The sequence below is a fragment of the Grampus griseus genome, assembly GCF_964374135.1.
Source record: "Grampus griseus genome assembly, chromosome: 9".
Lineage (NCBI taxonomy): Eukaryota > Metazoa > Chordata > Mammalia > Artiodactyla > Delphinidae > Grampus > Grampus griseus.
In genome coordinates, this window is record NC_139003.1 from 87,692,006 (window position 1) to 87,706,447 (window position 14,442).

Here is a 14,442-nt window from a genome sequence, read left to right on the forward strand (position 1 = left end):
GAGAGAGCTTATGAAGACTGATGCCCAACAGCCATGAAAGACAGCTCTGTTCTTTTTTTTTTTTTTTAAGTTGAGCTAAAATTAACATAACAAAAAGGTTATCATTTTAACCATTATAAAGTGTACAATTCAGTGGTCTCTAGTATATTCACAATGTTATGCAACTGTCACCACTATCTAATTCCAGAACATTTCTCTCACCTCCAAAAGAAACCCTACACCCACTGACCCCATTCCCTAGATCTGCGGCTCCTAGCAACCACTAATCTACTTTGTCTCTACGGATTTCCCTATTTGGGACATTTCATACAAATATAACCATATAGTATGTGGCCTTCTGTGTATGACTTCTTTTATTTAGCATAATGTTTTAATCCATGTCATAGTATGTATCAGTACTTCATTCCTTTTCATGGCTGAATCATATTCTACTGTCTATTCTTAAATACACAACATATATTTCTGAAACCCACTAGCACAGCAGAAAGCAAGAGCTACACTCAGTTCTCAGTGGTGTGGGTGCCCCCTGAGAACTGATGGAATGAAGCTGACAATACTTTTCACGGTACTGTTCATAGTTTTAACTTTGATGATCCTGGATCAAGCTCTTCGGCTGTCAGTTCACAGCAATTCTGTGAGTAACTTGGGACGACCAAAATCTTGCGTTTAAACATCAGGAGCCAACCTAAGCAGCATGTTGCACAAAAAAGCCTTTATTAACAAAGCCAGGGAAATACTGGCCCAGGCTCAGAAAGGAGACTGGCAGGAAGAGGCAGGAAAAGAAACAAATCATGCTGAATGAGGCTGTTCCTGCTTGAGATCCTGTTAAAACTACTAGGTGACTTTGGAGAGTTACATGAAGCTGAAATGCTGCTTATCCGGAGGATTGATCAATTCAGCAATAATTAAAATCCTTGTGTGGCGGAGTGGGTTTATCCTGTCCACCAGTTCTCACGGGAAAGGCCAATCTGCCCAGCCCCACGTACCCATTAAGCAAACGAAGGGTGCAGCCTGCATCCGCAAGATAAGTGCTATGTGCTTTCCAAAGGCCAGCACTGAGGTGTCTAATATGGTTTCTTACTAAGTCAACAGGAAGATGATAAAGGTCTATGAATAGAGCTGCATTGTGATCAAGTATGACACCTGGTGGCTGACGAAGAAGAGAAATAAGTACCTTCACGCTTCAAAGATGTCACATCATAAAATGCAACAGAAAATAACGAGATGCCATTTTTTGACCCTCAAATTAGTAAATTATTTTTTTCTTAGATCGTGATATGTGTCAGGGAGGATTCTGGAGAAGAATAAAGGTGATAAACTGGTACCACCTTTCTACAGGGCAAGTAAACTCTGCTAACAAAAACCTAAAACCTAGAATTTCACATTCCCTTTAAGGCAGTAATTCCGCTGCTAAGCTTATCTTAATGAAGTTATCACAGATGTGTGCCAAGATTTAACTCCCAATATGTTCATCATGGAACTGCTTATAATAGCAAGAAATGGGAAACTATGTAAACATTCAGAAATAGAACAGTAGTTCATAAATTAGGATGCATCCATATATTTAAATATCTTTTGCTACTTATTAACAGGGAAAGAGGTACATCATTTGTTTGCAAGAAAAGAACACATTTAAAATAAATATTTCAGTTTATAAGGAAAAAAGAGTCCCCTACAAAAATATACCAAGCCGTAAGCAAAGCAATCTCTGAGGGAGTACAATTATGGTGGAACTTTCATTTTCTACCTAGTTCCTTCTGTGTTGAAAACAAATTGAACCAATCCTTTTTTTTTTTTTTTTTTTGCGGTACGCGGGCCTCTCACTGGTGTAGCCTCTCCCGTTGCGGAGCACAGGCTCTGGACGTGCAGGCCCAGTGGCCATGGCTCACGGGCCCAGCCGCTCCGCGGCATGTGGGATCTTCCCGGACCGGGGCACGAACCCATGTCCCCTGCATCGGCAGGCGGACTCTCAACCACTGCGTCACCAGGGAAGCCCCTGAACCAATCCATTTTTTAATTTACGTGGAAAAATTCCCAGAGCTGGCCGGCCGGAAAGCACAGGAGTTGACTACAATGGTATTTCAGGACACCAAAGAGAAGGCAAGAACCTTCTGTGCCCCCCATCCAGAGCATGGAAAGCCCAAGCCCTCGAGTCACTGCTGGTACACTATTGTCAGGAGCTGCTGACGAGCCCATCACCCACAGAGGCTGTTTCAAATCTTCACACTCTTTTAAAGCTCCCTTCCCCACTCCTGCCCCCTACACTCTCAGGAGACGACCCCACGTTCCATGGATCTCAGGGAGAGAGAGACCAGGCCACCAGGAGAGAGCACTGGCATCTTCAGGTGTCTCCTCCCGCTCTCCCTCAAACACAGCGACACCACACCACCACTCGTGAAGTCGCGGAGAGATGTTCTCACCCTGCCTTTACTATGACATCACGCCACTGTCCCAGGGTCAGTGAAGGAAAGGACCGGAAAATCCATTAGGATGCAACCGGGAGCTCAATCCTGACATTATCTCAAATGCATCAGAGGAGGGGTGGGAAAGGAGCCAGATGGCAGGTGACTGTGGAGCGAAGAGGAGGCGCCACCTCAACTTCTTTATGAAAAGATGGGAAAAGTACAAATACATACATGCATTTGTTTTCAGCGGGGATAGCAAGCATAGATGACTTTATTTTTCATGACAAAATTAACATACGGTAAACCGTACATACTCAAACTGTACAAGTTTTAACGTGAATGTTAAAACCCATGAAACCATCACCACATTCAAGCTAATGAACATCTGCATCACCCCCAAAGTTTTCTCCTGCCCCTTTATTTCTCCCTCCCACCACTCCTTACCTCAGGGGGTGCATGAGGACAGAAGCCTGAGTTTGTCCAACTTCCTCCTTTCCCTCTGACCTTCACTGAACTGACTGGGTTCAGGCCCCTGTCCTCCGCCCCAGCATATGGCAGTAGCCCCGATCTCCGTTCCATCCCTCTTGCTCACTGACAACCCCTAAGCCTGTCCCTACACACGACTCCCCCTGTTTAGATTAAGGTCAAGTCCAAGATCCTAACATGACCCTCAGGGCCCTTCAGGATCTGGACCGTGCCTACCCATCAAGCCTTATTTCCTGCTAAGCTCCCACAAAACTCAAACACCTGCCAGGTACCAAATATGCTATGCTCCCCAAATCCTTTCCAGTGTCTTTTCACAAGCTCTTTTCTTGGTGTGGAACCAACAACCCTAGACCCTCCCAGCCCTAGGAAACTCCTACCCATCCTTCTAGAATCTAGACCAGTGATTCTCAACCAGGGGCTATTTTGCCCTTCAAGGGACATTTAGAAATGTCTGGAGACATTTTTGTTTGTCACAATGCTGACATCAGTAGAGGGAATGCTACTGACATCTAGTGGGTAGAGACCAGGGCTGCTGCTAAACGTCCTACAATGCACAGGACAGCCCCTACAACAAAGAATTACCCAGTCCAAAATGCCAGAAGTGAAGAGGCAGAGAAGTCCTCATCTAGATGCCATTTTCTGTGAAAACCTCCCTGGCCTGCCCCCCACAAGGAATGCCAAGCTCTGTCATCAGGTCTACCCTAATACCCCAAATATACCTCTATTTTAGCATTTATCTCACTGTGCAATAAGTTCTGATTTATTTTTCTCTCTGCCATCTTTTTCATCTGTATATCTCCAGCATGTAACAAAAGACCTCATTCACTGTTCTGTAATTTTAAATAACTTATATTTAATAATGCATGAAAAAGAGAGAGAAAGGAGAGAAAGAGGCACTTATTCTCTTGACTCTACCACAAAAATCCTTTAAAAATTACTGCAAAACATTTTGGCTGCAAAAACATTAGAAAATACAGATAAGGAAGAAGAAAAAAACAAATAGAAAAGCAATCTTTTGAATAGGCAGAGGCACCATCTAAAGATGGAAGAGGTAAACTCCACAAAGCAAATCCAAGAACTCTGAAAGGTGGTGCTTGGAGTTTTGCAGTACGAATCCTGACATGTACTCACTACTTACTTGAGAACAGCAATCTCTTGAACGGTTATGGCCCTTTTATCTTTGGTTCCCATGTAGGAGAATATGTTTGGCTTGACTCTGATAAGACAAAAACAAAATCATCTGAAGTCACGTACCATTAGGAAATCATGCTTCTCATAAATTAAGATTTAAAATAAATATACTTAAAACCGTAACAGAATAAGAGAAGAGTAAGGACAAACTTTATTTAAAAATATACCCAGGAGGGCTTCCCTGGTGGCGTAATGGTTGAGAGTCCGCCTGCCGATGCAGGGGACGCGGGTTCATGCCCTGGTCCGGGAAGATCCCACATGCCGCGGAGCGGCTGGGCCCGTGAGCCATGGCCGCTGAGTCTGCGCGTCCGGAGCCTGTGCTCCGCAACGGGAGAGGCCACGACAGTTAGAGGCCCGCGTACCGCAAAAAAAAAAAAAAAAAAAAAAAAAAAAACCAGGAAAACATAAATTAGTGTGCAAGCTAAGAAAGTAAATGATGCCTGAACAATTATAAAGCAATTATACTCCAATAAAGGTGTTTAAAAAAAAAAAGATGCCTGAACAACCCCCTCCTTAGCTGTCCATGACTTTTTTAAATTATTTTTTTAATTTAATTGTTGGCTGCATTGGGTCTTCATTGCTGCGCACAGGCTTTCTCTAGTTGCAGCGAGCAGGGGCTACTCTTTGTTGCGGTGCACGGGCTTCTCATTGCGGTGGCTTCTCTTGTTGTAGAGCCCGGGCTCTAGGCACGCAGGCTCAGTAGTTGCGGCTCGCAGGCTCAGTAGTTGCAGCTCACAGGCTCTAGAGCACAGGCTCAGTAGTTGTGGCGCGCGGGCTTAGTTGCTCCGCGGCATGTGGGATCTTCCCGGACCAGGGCTTGAACCCATGTCCTCTGCACTGGCAGGCGGATTCTTAACCACTGTGCCACCAGGGAAGTCCAGCTGTGTGTGACTCAAAACATTTGTACTAGCCAGCAACAGAGAAGGAAGTAATGCACTTCCTGTTGATTACCAGCAATTCATTAATTACATAACTGTGAAGGTAAAGAAAAATACATTCTAGATGTATCACGTACCACTTCAAAAATTTTATACCTTCAATTTCAAACAAGTTAATAGTAATGTGAATTTTCCATAAATACATGCTATTTCTTTGTATAAAAGCCAAATGCTAAAAACAAGGATCGGAATAGTTTTAATATGAAGATATAAGTGAGCCAGTTAACCAAGAAGAATTTTATAAAAACCGCTCCACGCGAACAGGAAAGAAACGGGAAGAATTTCTTGAACTCTGAGCAATCCCAACTCCAGATCTCAGGGGAGCTCCCTCCCCAACTGCCTACTCTCCCGGGTTCAGGTACAGACAAGGAATCAGAGAGAGCTAGCAACCAGAGTAAAGTAAAATGCTACTTCAAATGGTACTGTGTCCTATGGACTAAACTGTGCTCCCTTAAAATTCCTATGTTGAGGCTGTGACAGCCAGTACCTCAGAACGCAAGTGTATTTGGAGATAGAGCCTTTAAAGAGGTGATTAAGTTAAAATGAGGCCCTAATCCAATTAGACTCGTGTCCTAATATAAGGAGAGGAAACATGGACACACAGAGAGACTCCGGGTCACAGACACACTCAGAGGGAAGACCATGAGAGAACACAGAGGAAGTGGCCATCTGCAAGCCAAGGAGAGGCCTCAGAAAAAACCAAACCTGCCAACACCCTGAGCATGGGGCTTCCAGCCTTCGGACTGTGGGAAAATGAATGTCTCTTATTTAAGCCACCCAGTCCGTGGTATCTTGTCAAGGCAGCCATAGCAAACTAACACACTGTGTGCTGTGTTTAAACTGGGTTAAATATATATCAGAAAGCAAATTTCCATGCATACAGGTTTGCTATGGTACCTGTACCCATTTCCAAAAATAAAATGGCACCTGGCTCATCCTCAGAGACCCAAACTCTACTATATTTGCACTCCTGTGAGAAAATCTGACTGGTGTCGGTTTCCAATCTAGTCTATCTCCTGGAGTTAATAGCTTATGGTTTAGTAGCAGTCCTCTGCAACCACATCAAAGTGTAGGCTTTAAGGGAAGAAAGTTAATTTTTATTTTCAGCTAGGTGAACTGGTAACTCTCAACTACATGTAAACCACTTACTTAAAGCATTTTCATTTTGAATCACTGGCAATATGCAAGGAGGTTAAAAAAAATTAATTCAACTGTTGTCTAAGAAAACTATAATTGGGAATTCCCTGGCAGTCCAGTGGTTAGGACTCGGCGCTTTCACTGCTGTGGCCCAGGTTCAATCCCTGGTCGGGGAACTAGGATCCTGCAAGTCATGCAGTGCAGCCAAAAAAAAACCTCCCAAAACAAACAAACAAACAAAAAAAACCCACTATAACTAGGAGGCACATTTGCTACCTATTTGCCTATTTTCCCACTCCTTTTCCATCAGCATGGAAAGAGGAAAATACACTTCTGTGTTTTGATTTTGTATGGGCAAAAGAACAAAATACTAACCTTAAATATTTAGACAGTAGATTAATAGCATCCATGGTGTCTTTGTTTTCCTTGTACAGTAGGAAGTGGCAGTAACTTCCCCTAGATTTTGGCCAAGAATGTTTTCTTGGATCTTAAAAAAAAAAAAAAAATTAACTATTATATACACCATAGTAAAAGTTAGCTGAGTTCTTATGAAACCCCACAAGATCATTTTTGCTAGAGAACCTTTGAGAGAGAAATCAGATCTAGTCTGACAAGAAATATGGGTTAAGTGGTTATACCTTGTGGTCTACAGTTATTAAACTTTCTGTGATTGGATACTTATCTGTCTGTATTTAAAAGCAAAATCGAGAAATGCAGGTGGTGTGACAAATGACTAAACCTAACCAGCAATCTTCACACAGAGAAACACAGAGGGGTCCACCATTCCCCAGTGGCTTACTTTACAAGCATGTGTCTGAAAGGGGGCCGCCTGGCCCTCCAGAACGTATGCAGGCCAGAGGGAAACAGCAGTCATGGCAGAGCCTACAAGCTTTGCCTCATCTCCCCAGTCAGGTGTTCGCACAACAGGCTGGATGCCCCAGCAGGGTTGGGGATAAAGCTTGTGAGCAGCTGCCTCAGTGACAAGTTTAGATTTTCCAAAGGCCACTGCCATCACAGTTTAGCTAATACTAGATGGTTTGCAAAGGTCTACTGGACAGAGAGAGCAGCTGGCATCCAATACCTAATTGTCATTCTTGGGGGAAGAGGAGACTTTAAAAATTAAGTCAGGTTAAATATTAACTTCTGAGCCACTATTACATCGATTGCTCAACTTTTTAGAAACTGGCAAACATTCCGAGACTTTGGAAAATCTGACTTTTAAAACTGTTCTTCCAAACGAACATTAAAATTACACTACAATCTAGAAACATATATTTAAACAATATTAAGATTTTGACTTCAATTGCCCAAAGAGCGTTCTGAAAACTCAACACTTTGGGAGAAATGTGTAAGCCACAACTGCACGTCCCAGATGTTGTACAATAATGTTCGTGAGTCTTGTGTGACACACAGCTGCAGCTGTTATATGAACGCATCTAATTCAGTTGATTTCTGTAACTATGAAAGAAAGACTGTGAAAAAATATTTCATATAATCCCCAGAAGTCTTCTTCTTTTAAAAATGTTCCTTTGCCTTTGTCCCTTTAGCATGAACTCATGAATCCTTCATCTTCAAAGACATAAGAAACTTCTGACACTAAAGTTACTTGTACACCTGCCTTTGCCAAGGGAAAAAGCACTGCTTCACAGGTTAGGGATATAAGCTACAATGTAAAGAACAAATTGACCAATAAGCTGTCTTGGAAAACTGCCATAGCGTGTATGCTTAAAGTATTACAGAAAAAGCACTGCAAGTATTTCTTGGGCTCTTGGTATGAATTCCTCACAACTCATCCTCCGAAAATTGTGAACAGGGATATTATTTTTGGTTTTCCTTCCAGCTCCCTACATTTAAGCAAAACTGTCTATACTTAGCACTTGTGACAAAAATCATTGGCATTTCATTTTATCTACATGAAACGCCAACCGCTCTTACCTGCTGCAGTTCTGACCTCTGTCCAAATGCACAGCATAAAGAGCACAAGAGAGCAGTATTTAATTTATAATAATATTAAAGTGCTTTAGAAGTGAACATGCAAATGATCGCATGGAAAGTTTCTACTGAGGACTCCTACAGCGCCTGGTGGTTATGTGGTGGGTTAACAGCCATTTAGACATTAACAATGGAATGTCGCAGAGGCAAACAGTGAACAAGCAGAAAACTCACCGACAGGTCCAGGCCTCCCTGTCTCAATCCTCTCACAGTGGCCTGTCCACTCACCCTCAAAAGCTGCACTGTCTGTGCCTACAGGATGTAGCAAAAGGTGTAAGACTGGATGCAAAATGCCTCCCCATCCAGAGATTTGTTTTCTTAAATATGGGAGGACGTGTACCAAAACACTATTTGTGATTATCTTTCAGTTGTGAGACTGCAAGTAATAACTGTTTTGCATTGTGCTTTTCTGTGTTTTATGAGTTTCCTGCACTGATTTCTTTATTTGAAAAAAATGCAAAAAATTATTATGGAAAACAGTTCTCAAACTGATAGATTAAAACAGATTTAAGAGACTTACCCACCGAATGCAATGTTCTGACCTTGTTTGTATCATGATTTAAACAAGTCATCTGTATGCAAAAGGCATTTCTGAGACAATCAGAGAAAAACTGAACATGCACGGGGTATGAGCTATTAAGAAATTACTGTTGATTTTGTGGGGATATGATAATGATTTAGGGTTTTAGTTCTTATCTGTCAGATACATATTGAAGTATTTACGAGTGAAATGAAGTACTACGTAGAATTTTCTTTAAAAACACTCCAACAAAGGAAAAAAAAGTGGGAGGAAGAGGTCAAACAAAACAACAGAACGTTAATAATACTGAGGATGGTTGATGGGTACACAGGGGTTCAGAATACTACTTCCTTTATTTGTCTGCATGTTTGAAAATGTCCATAATAAAAAGCATTAAAAAAATTTGTGATAAAAATTGATGAAGTGTAGCTACATTTTCCTCTAACTACCCTTTCAGTACGCTCAAAATTAACTATAGTGGCAAGAAATAAATGAAACCGCAAGACTAAAAAACTAAATGCTATTACACCTTAAGAGAAACCATGACAACTGATATGAGTTTGGCTCACAAGCATGCATCTTTTATTAGCAAATCCAAGCAGTGAGCATGCATTCAATTACCTCCTCTGCAAGTAACAGACATAAGGATTCTTTTTCCAAGTGCACTCAGTACACAAACTAGTAATAAGCATATGCATTGATTAACTGGGAATGTTTTTGAATAATGGACAATCGGTGAGTCTCAACTTATTTTGGGGAATTTGTTTGACTTCATAAAACTCCAACTCCTTGGAATGCTAGGTAGCATAGATGGTAGCTTTACAATTTAAGTGAATTTAAAATAACTTTCAAACATTTTTGAGACACTCTGATTTAAAATACTAATGCAAAGAATTCTCAGGCTAGGAAGCAACCTTCTGATGGTCTAATATGGCAGCCCCAGGAGAGGAGAAACAGAAATTAGATAAAAAAAGAAAACCACATTCAGGAAGATTCATGTATTGAGCACAGAGATCCTCATGAATAAAGAAGGAAAAATGTTTGTAGCTCGAGAAAGATGACAGGATGGGTAGCATGCAGAACATTCTTTCCTTCTTATTCAAGTCCATTTCCCCTGCTGCACCTGCACACCCACCCTGCAGCTTCCCCAGGGGTTCTGCTCCAGCCATCATCAGCCCCCTCCCTCTCCACTGGCTCTTTCCCGTCAGCATATCAATATGCTCAGGGCTCTTGCATTTTCAAAGTCAAACCTACGTCTCCCTCTCCTTAACCATGTTCCTTTCCTTTCTCCTTCTCTTTACGGTGTATTTCTCGTCTTCCATCTCAACCTACTGTGTAAACTGGTTTCCAGTCACTCCACTAGAACTGCTCTGGCAAAGACACTGATGATCTCCATATTGATAAAAATTAGTGGACATATTTCAGAGTTCCAATCTTGTTGGAACTGTCTGTAATATTTTCCACAGCTAACCACTCTATCATTGAAATCCCCTCTTCCTATGGATTGCATAACACCAGGCTCTCCCAGAAACTTAACTCTGTATCTGTCTGGCTCTTCTTCCTGAGTCTCTGTGGACTCCTCCATCCAGGTATGCCTCCTGGAAACCATTCATTTCGCACAGTATGGAGAATCTCTACATATTACATGGCACAAAAAAATTTTTTAACTTAAATGTTTAAAAAGGTTTTTGGGGATGTATACTATCTATCTCAAAATGTAAGTTAATTTACCTGAGTATATGGTTTATGATAATGATGGTATTTTCAGAATAATACCATATGTATGCTTTAGTAGGTAAATCAATGTGCCCTATCAGACTGGATTAACACACAAAATAACGTCTGAGTTATAACAGTTGGTAATTTGTGTTTGGCCACCATGATTTAGAATCTACCACACCCGTGTTTTAGGATGCATGGCCCTATCTGAGGTAAAGAATGTTGCAAATCTGCTAGGACTTCCCTGATGGCACAGTAGTTAAGAATCAGCCTGCCAATGCAAGGGACGTGGATTCAAGCCCTGCTCCAGGAAGATCCCACATGCCGCGGAGCAACTAAGCCCGTGCGCCACAACTACTGATCCTGCACTCTAGAGCCGGCGAGCCACGACTACTGAGCCCATGTGCCACAACTACTGAAGCCCGCGCGCCTAGAGCCCGTGCTCCGCAGCAAGAGAAGCCACCGCAGTGAGAAGCCCGCGAACCGCAATGGAGAGTAGCCCCCCACTTGCCGCAACTAGAGAAAGCCCGCGCACAGCAACTAAGACCCAATGCAGGGACTTCCCTAGTGGCGCAGTGGTTAAGAATCCACCTGCCAATGCAGGGGACACGGATTCAAGCCCTGCTCTGGGAAGATCCCGCATGCCATGGAGCAACTAAGCCCGTGTGCCACAGCTACTAAGCCTGCGCTCTAGAGCCCGTAAGCCACAACTACTGAGTCCGCATGCCACAACTACTGAAGCCCACGCGCCTAGAGCCCGTGCTCTGCAACAAAGAGAAGCCACTGCAATGAGAAGCTCACGCACTGCAAAAAAGAGTAGCCCCTGCTCGCCTCAACTAGAGAAAGCCCACGCACAGCAACAAAGACCCAATGCAGCCAAAAATAAAATAAATTAATTAATTAAAAAGAAAAAAAGACCCGGGCTTCCCGGGTAGCGCAGTGGTTGAGAGTCCGCCTGCCGATGCAGGGAACACGGGTTCGTGCCCCAGTCCGGGAAGATCCCACATGCCACAGAGAGGCTAGGCCCGTGACCCATGGCTGCTGAGCCTGCGCTCCGCAAAGGGAGAGGCCACAACAGTGAAAGGCCCGCATACCGCAAAAAAAAAAAAAAAAGACCCAAATGCAGCCAAAAATAAATAAAAATGAAAACTTAAAAAAAAAAAAGATTAAAAAAATATGTTGGAAATTTGGTAGATAATGCATGACCCACCAGTAACAATTTATGTCAGGGTTTGGTAGTGAGGGAGCTCTAAAAACATTCTATTTTAGCTTTGCAATGAAGCTTTTAAAAGCTAATCCATTCAAATGCTTAGCAAGGTGGCCCAGGAGGATGAGCTGTCACTGGTATTGCATTCTGTTTGCAGAGGCACAAACAGCCATCTTCAGGCACCAGCTCTCCCTACTTTCTGAATGCTGCTTACTTTAGGCCACTCCCAGATTGCAGGGGGGCAGGGGGGGCCAGATCTGTAGAAGATACTCATAGGCTCTCAGGTGCCCATCTGGGTCCATGAGGAGGTGGGCGGGAACACGCAGATGGCAGACCTCTAGTCCATCTCTGACTATACGCCACAGCCCCTCGAGCCCGAGAGGTCGCGATCTCCATCCAAGCACTGATACAACTGGACCTGCCTTCATGCTTTTTACAGTGAGAAATTCATACTTTACTGAAGATGTGAGAAGGGAAATGGGTGGGGGGCAGCAGTGTTCATGTCACACAGAGCTCAGCACCTCCCTTGGAAAACAGGGAAATTTTTTATTTGGAAAAAAAAGAAAGGTGGGTGTGGAATAAGCACAGAAAATGCAGATAAAGACAGAACACGAGAGATATGGAACCACTCACTTGAGCGGGCAACTGTACTGGCCACCTTGGCCTGCAAATGCCAACATCACAAAAATGCTTAGGTCATCCTCTAAGATAGAACAATCATTTCCAAGAAGTAACCAGTCAAAAAAAAAAAAAAAAAAAATTGCCTTTTCCAATCTGCTTCCTCGTGACCAGTCGTCAGAATGAGACCCTGCCTCTTCCTCTTGCCTTTGCAAGAGGGTAGCTGACCAACGAGGACTACATCTCTATAAAGAACACCTCCCTAGCAGCCCTTCTCAACCTGGGCTCCTCAAGAGAATGAAGACTGAATGCACCAAGGTATCTGCTTTGTGTAGGAAGTCACCTTCTCTCCTCCACAGCTAGATGAGTTACCAGCTACATGCCAATTGTGGGAGAATAGAAAAAAACAGCCATTCACATCATTTCCCACTGGGCTTAATTCGCCTGGACAACCCTGGCTGCAGAAAAGCTGTCAAGGTTATATTTTATTCTGTGACTCAGACATCAAACAAACATCTAGTACCCAAGCCGTTAGACTGTGGATTGAGAAATGATTAACTATTTGTGCCCTCCATCATTATAGGTCACGATAAAAATAAAAATAATTAGCAAAATTTCTATCTTATCAAATAAGGTACAACAAAAGAAGTATTGAATTCCAACTCAGACCTATGCTGGGGCCTAGGACTGTGTTGTCTACTATAGCAGGTAGAACCCACATGTGGGCACTAATCCCTTGAAATCTGATTGGTCCAAATTGACATTGTCATAAATATAAGTATACACTGAATATGAAACGTTTAACATCAATAACACAGAATATTTAATATATAATTTTTCATGAATTATATGCTGGAATTATAATTTTTTGTGTATATTTATTTAAATAAATTAACAAAGTTAATTAAAAAACAAAAACAACCAAAAAAAAAAACTTGTGCCCTCAAGCAGTCCCAGAACACATCATCTCACTGCCCTTTCTGGTATCCGCTGAGAAGTGACATCCGGCCTCCATCCTCTCCTCCCCACAGCTCAAGGTTTCTCACTATGTCACTAACCAGACTTACTGATTTGATGACATGACTTTCTCAGGCACAGCTAAACCTTATTTCTGCTCCCATTTTTCTCACACTCTCTCCTTTCACTAGAACCACAGTTAGAGACAATTAAGGCTTCATCCACTCACAGCATTAACCTAAGAGAATACTGACAAAGCACTGATGGCTTGAATGCTCTTTTGTTATATAACAATCATCGAGTTTTACTCCAACAAATATACCTAGAAATAACTCTTCACTAACAGGTGTCATCGATGGTAGGGGAGAAGGTGAGGAAACAATTTTTCCTTCTGTAATTCTCATTAAAATTTTATCTGCTAAAAAAAAAAAAAAAATTTTATCTGCTGATTTGACAGGTAAAAGAAGAAAAATTACCCAATTTTTCTTAAGGTTATATGCAAATAGAAATCTTCATGGCTGGAGAAAACAGAACATAAATATCAACAGGATGTACTGACAACACACCCATTTCAAATGAATGCTACTCAGTGAAAGATGGGCTTGGGCGAAGGGGTGGTTTTCTATATATCCCACGTTTTTATGTGTAGTGAAGAAGGTACTCACGGTTGGAAAGCAGCAGCACTTTCAACAGAGGGACTTTGCAGAATATGCCACTGGGATAGGTGAAAGCAGTTTCTGTTCATCTGACAGCTTCCTTACCTCCATTAAGAGCACAGAATGAGCAATATCCTTCCGTTTTCTTCTTGAATTGCCACTCAGCCTGCTCTGCTCTTCAGGGAACATGTCAAATTCCTAAGACTCTCTCTCAGGCACCACTATCATTTCAGCAAATCCGTACTCACATATAAGACCTACTGTCCCCTTACCAGACACAGTCTGCAGGATTGCTCTGGCATCTGAAATGATATTATTCGCCTTCTTTGAAGGAATGACATGATCAATATCCTTCTCTGAACAACCGCAAAATGACCCTTGAACATGAACAGTCAGAGAGAAGGAGGAGACGGAAGAAATGCCGAGTCACTAGCATACTTACTTGCCAGAGCCTTTTTTCCAGCTGCATGATAGGCTACAATATACTTCTTCCCCTCTCTATCTTCTGTTTTTGTTTCTAATCCTGGAAACAGAGATTTAATCGCTTGATGGATGACGGTTCTTTTCTCTTTGGTGTCCTCAATAACCTATTAAAAACACAGATAATGATACTACT

At 42.3% G+C, this 14,442-nt stretch overlaps 1 protein-coding gene across 4 annotated transcripts in view; it reads right to left on the reverse strand.

Annotated features, from left to right (window-relative positions):
* The window catches only part of PUS7 (pseudouridine synthase 7), a 54,211-nt gene that overhangs the window by 20,908 nt on the left and 18,861 nt on the right, over positions 1-14,442 (reverse strand). For all 4 annotated transcript variants that reach the window (XR_014297236.1, XM_082662501.1, XM_082662502.1 and 1 more), the window contains exons 5-7: positions 14,269-14,413; positions 6,533-6,644; positions 4,030-4,107 (exon numbers count right to left, since the gene is read on the reverse strand). Coding sequence is in view for 3 of the 4 variants with exons in the window: in XM_082662501.1 (XP_082518627.1) it covers positions 4,030-4,107; positions 6,533-6,644; positions 14,269-14,413 (335 nt within the window). In the remaining variant the exon portion in view is untranslated. The remainder of the gene's footprint in view (positions 1-4,029; positions 4,108-6,532; positions 6,645-14,268; positions 14,414-14,442) is intronic.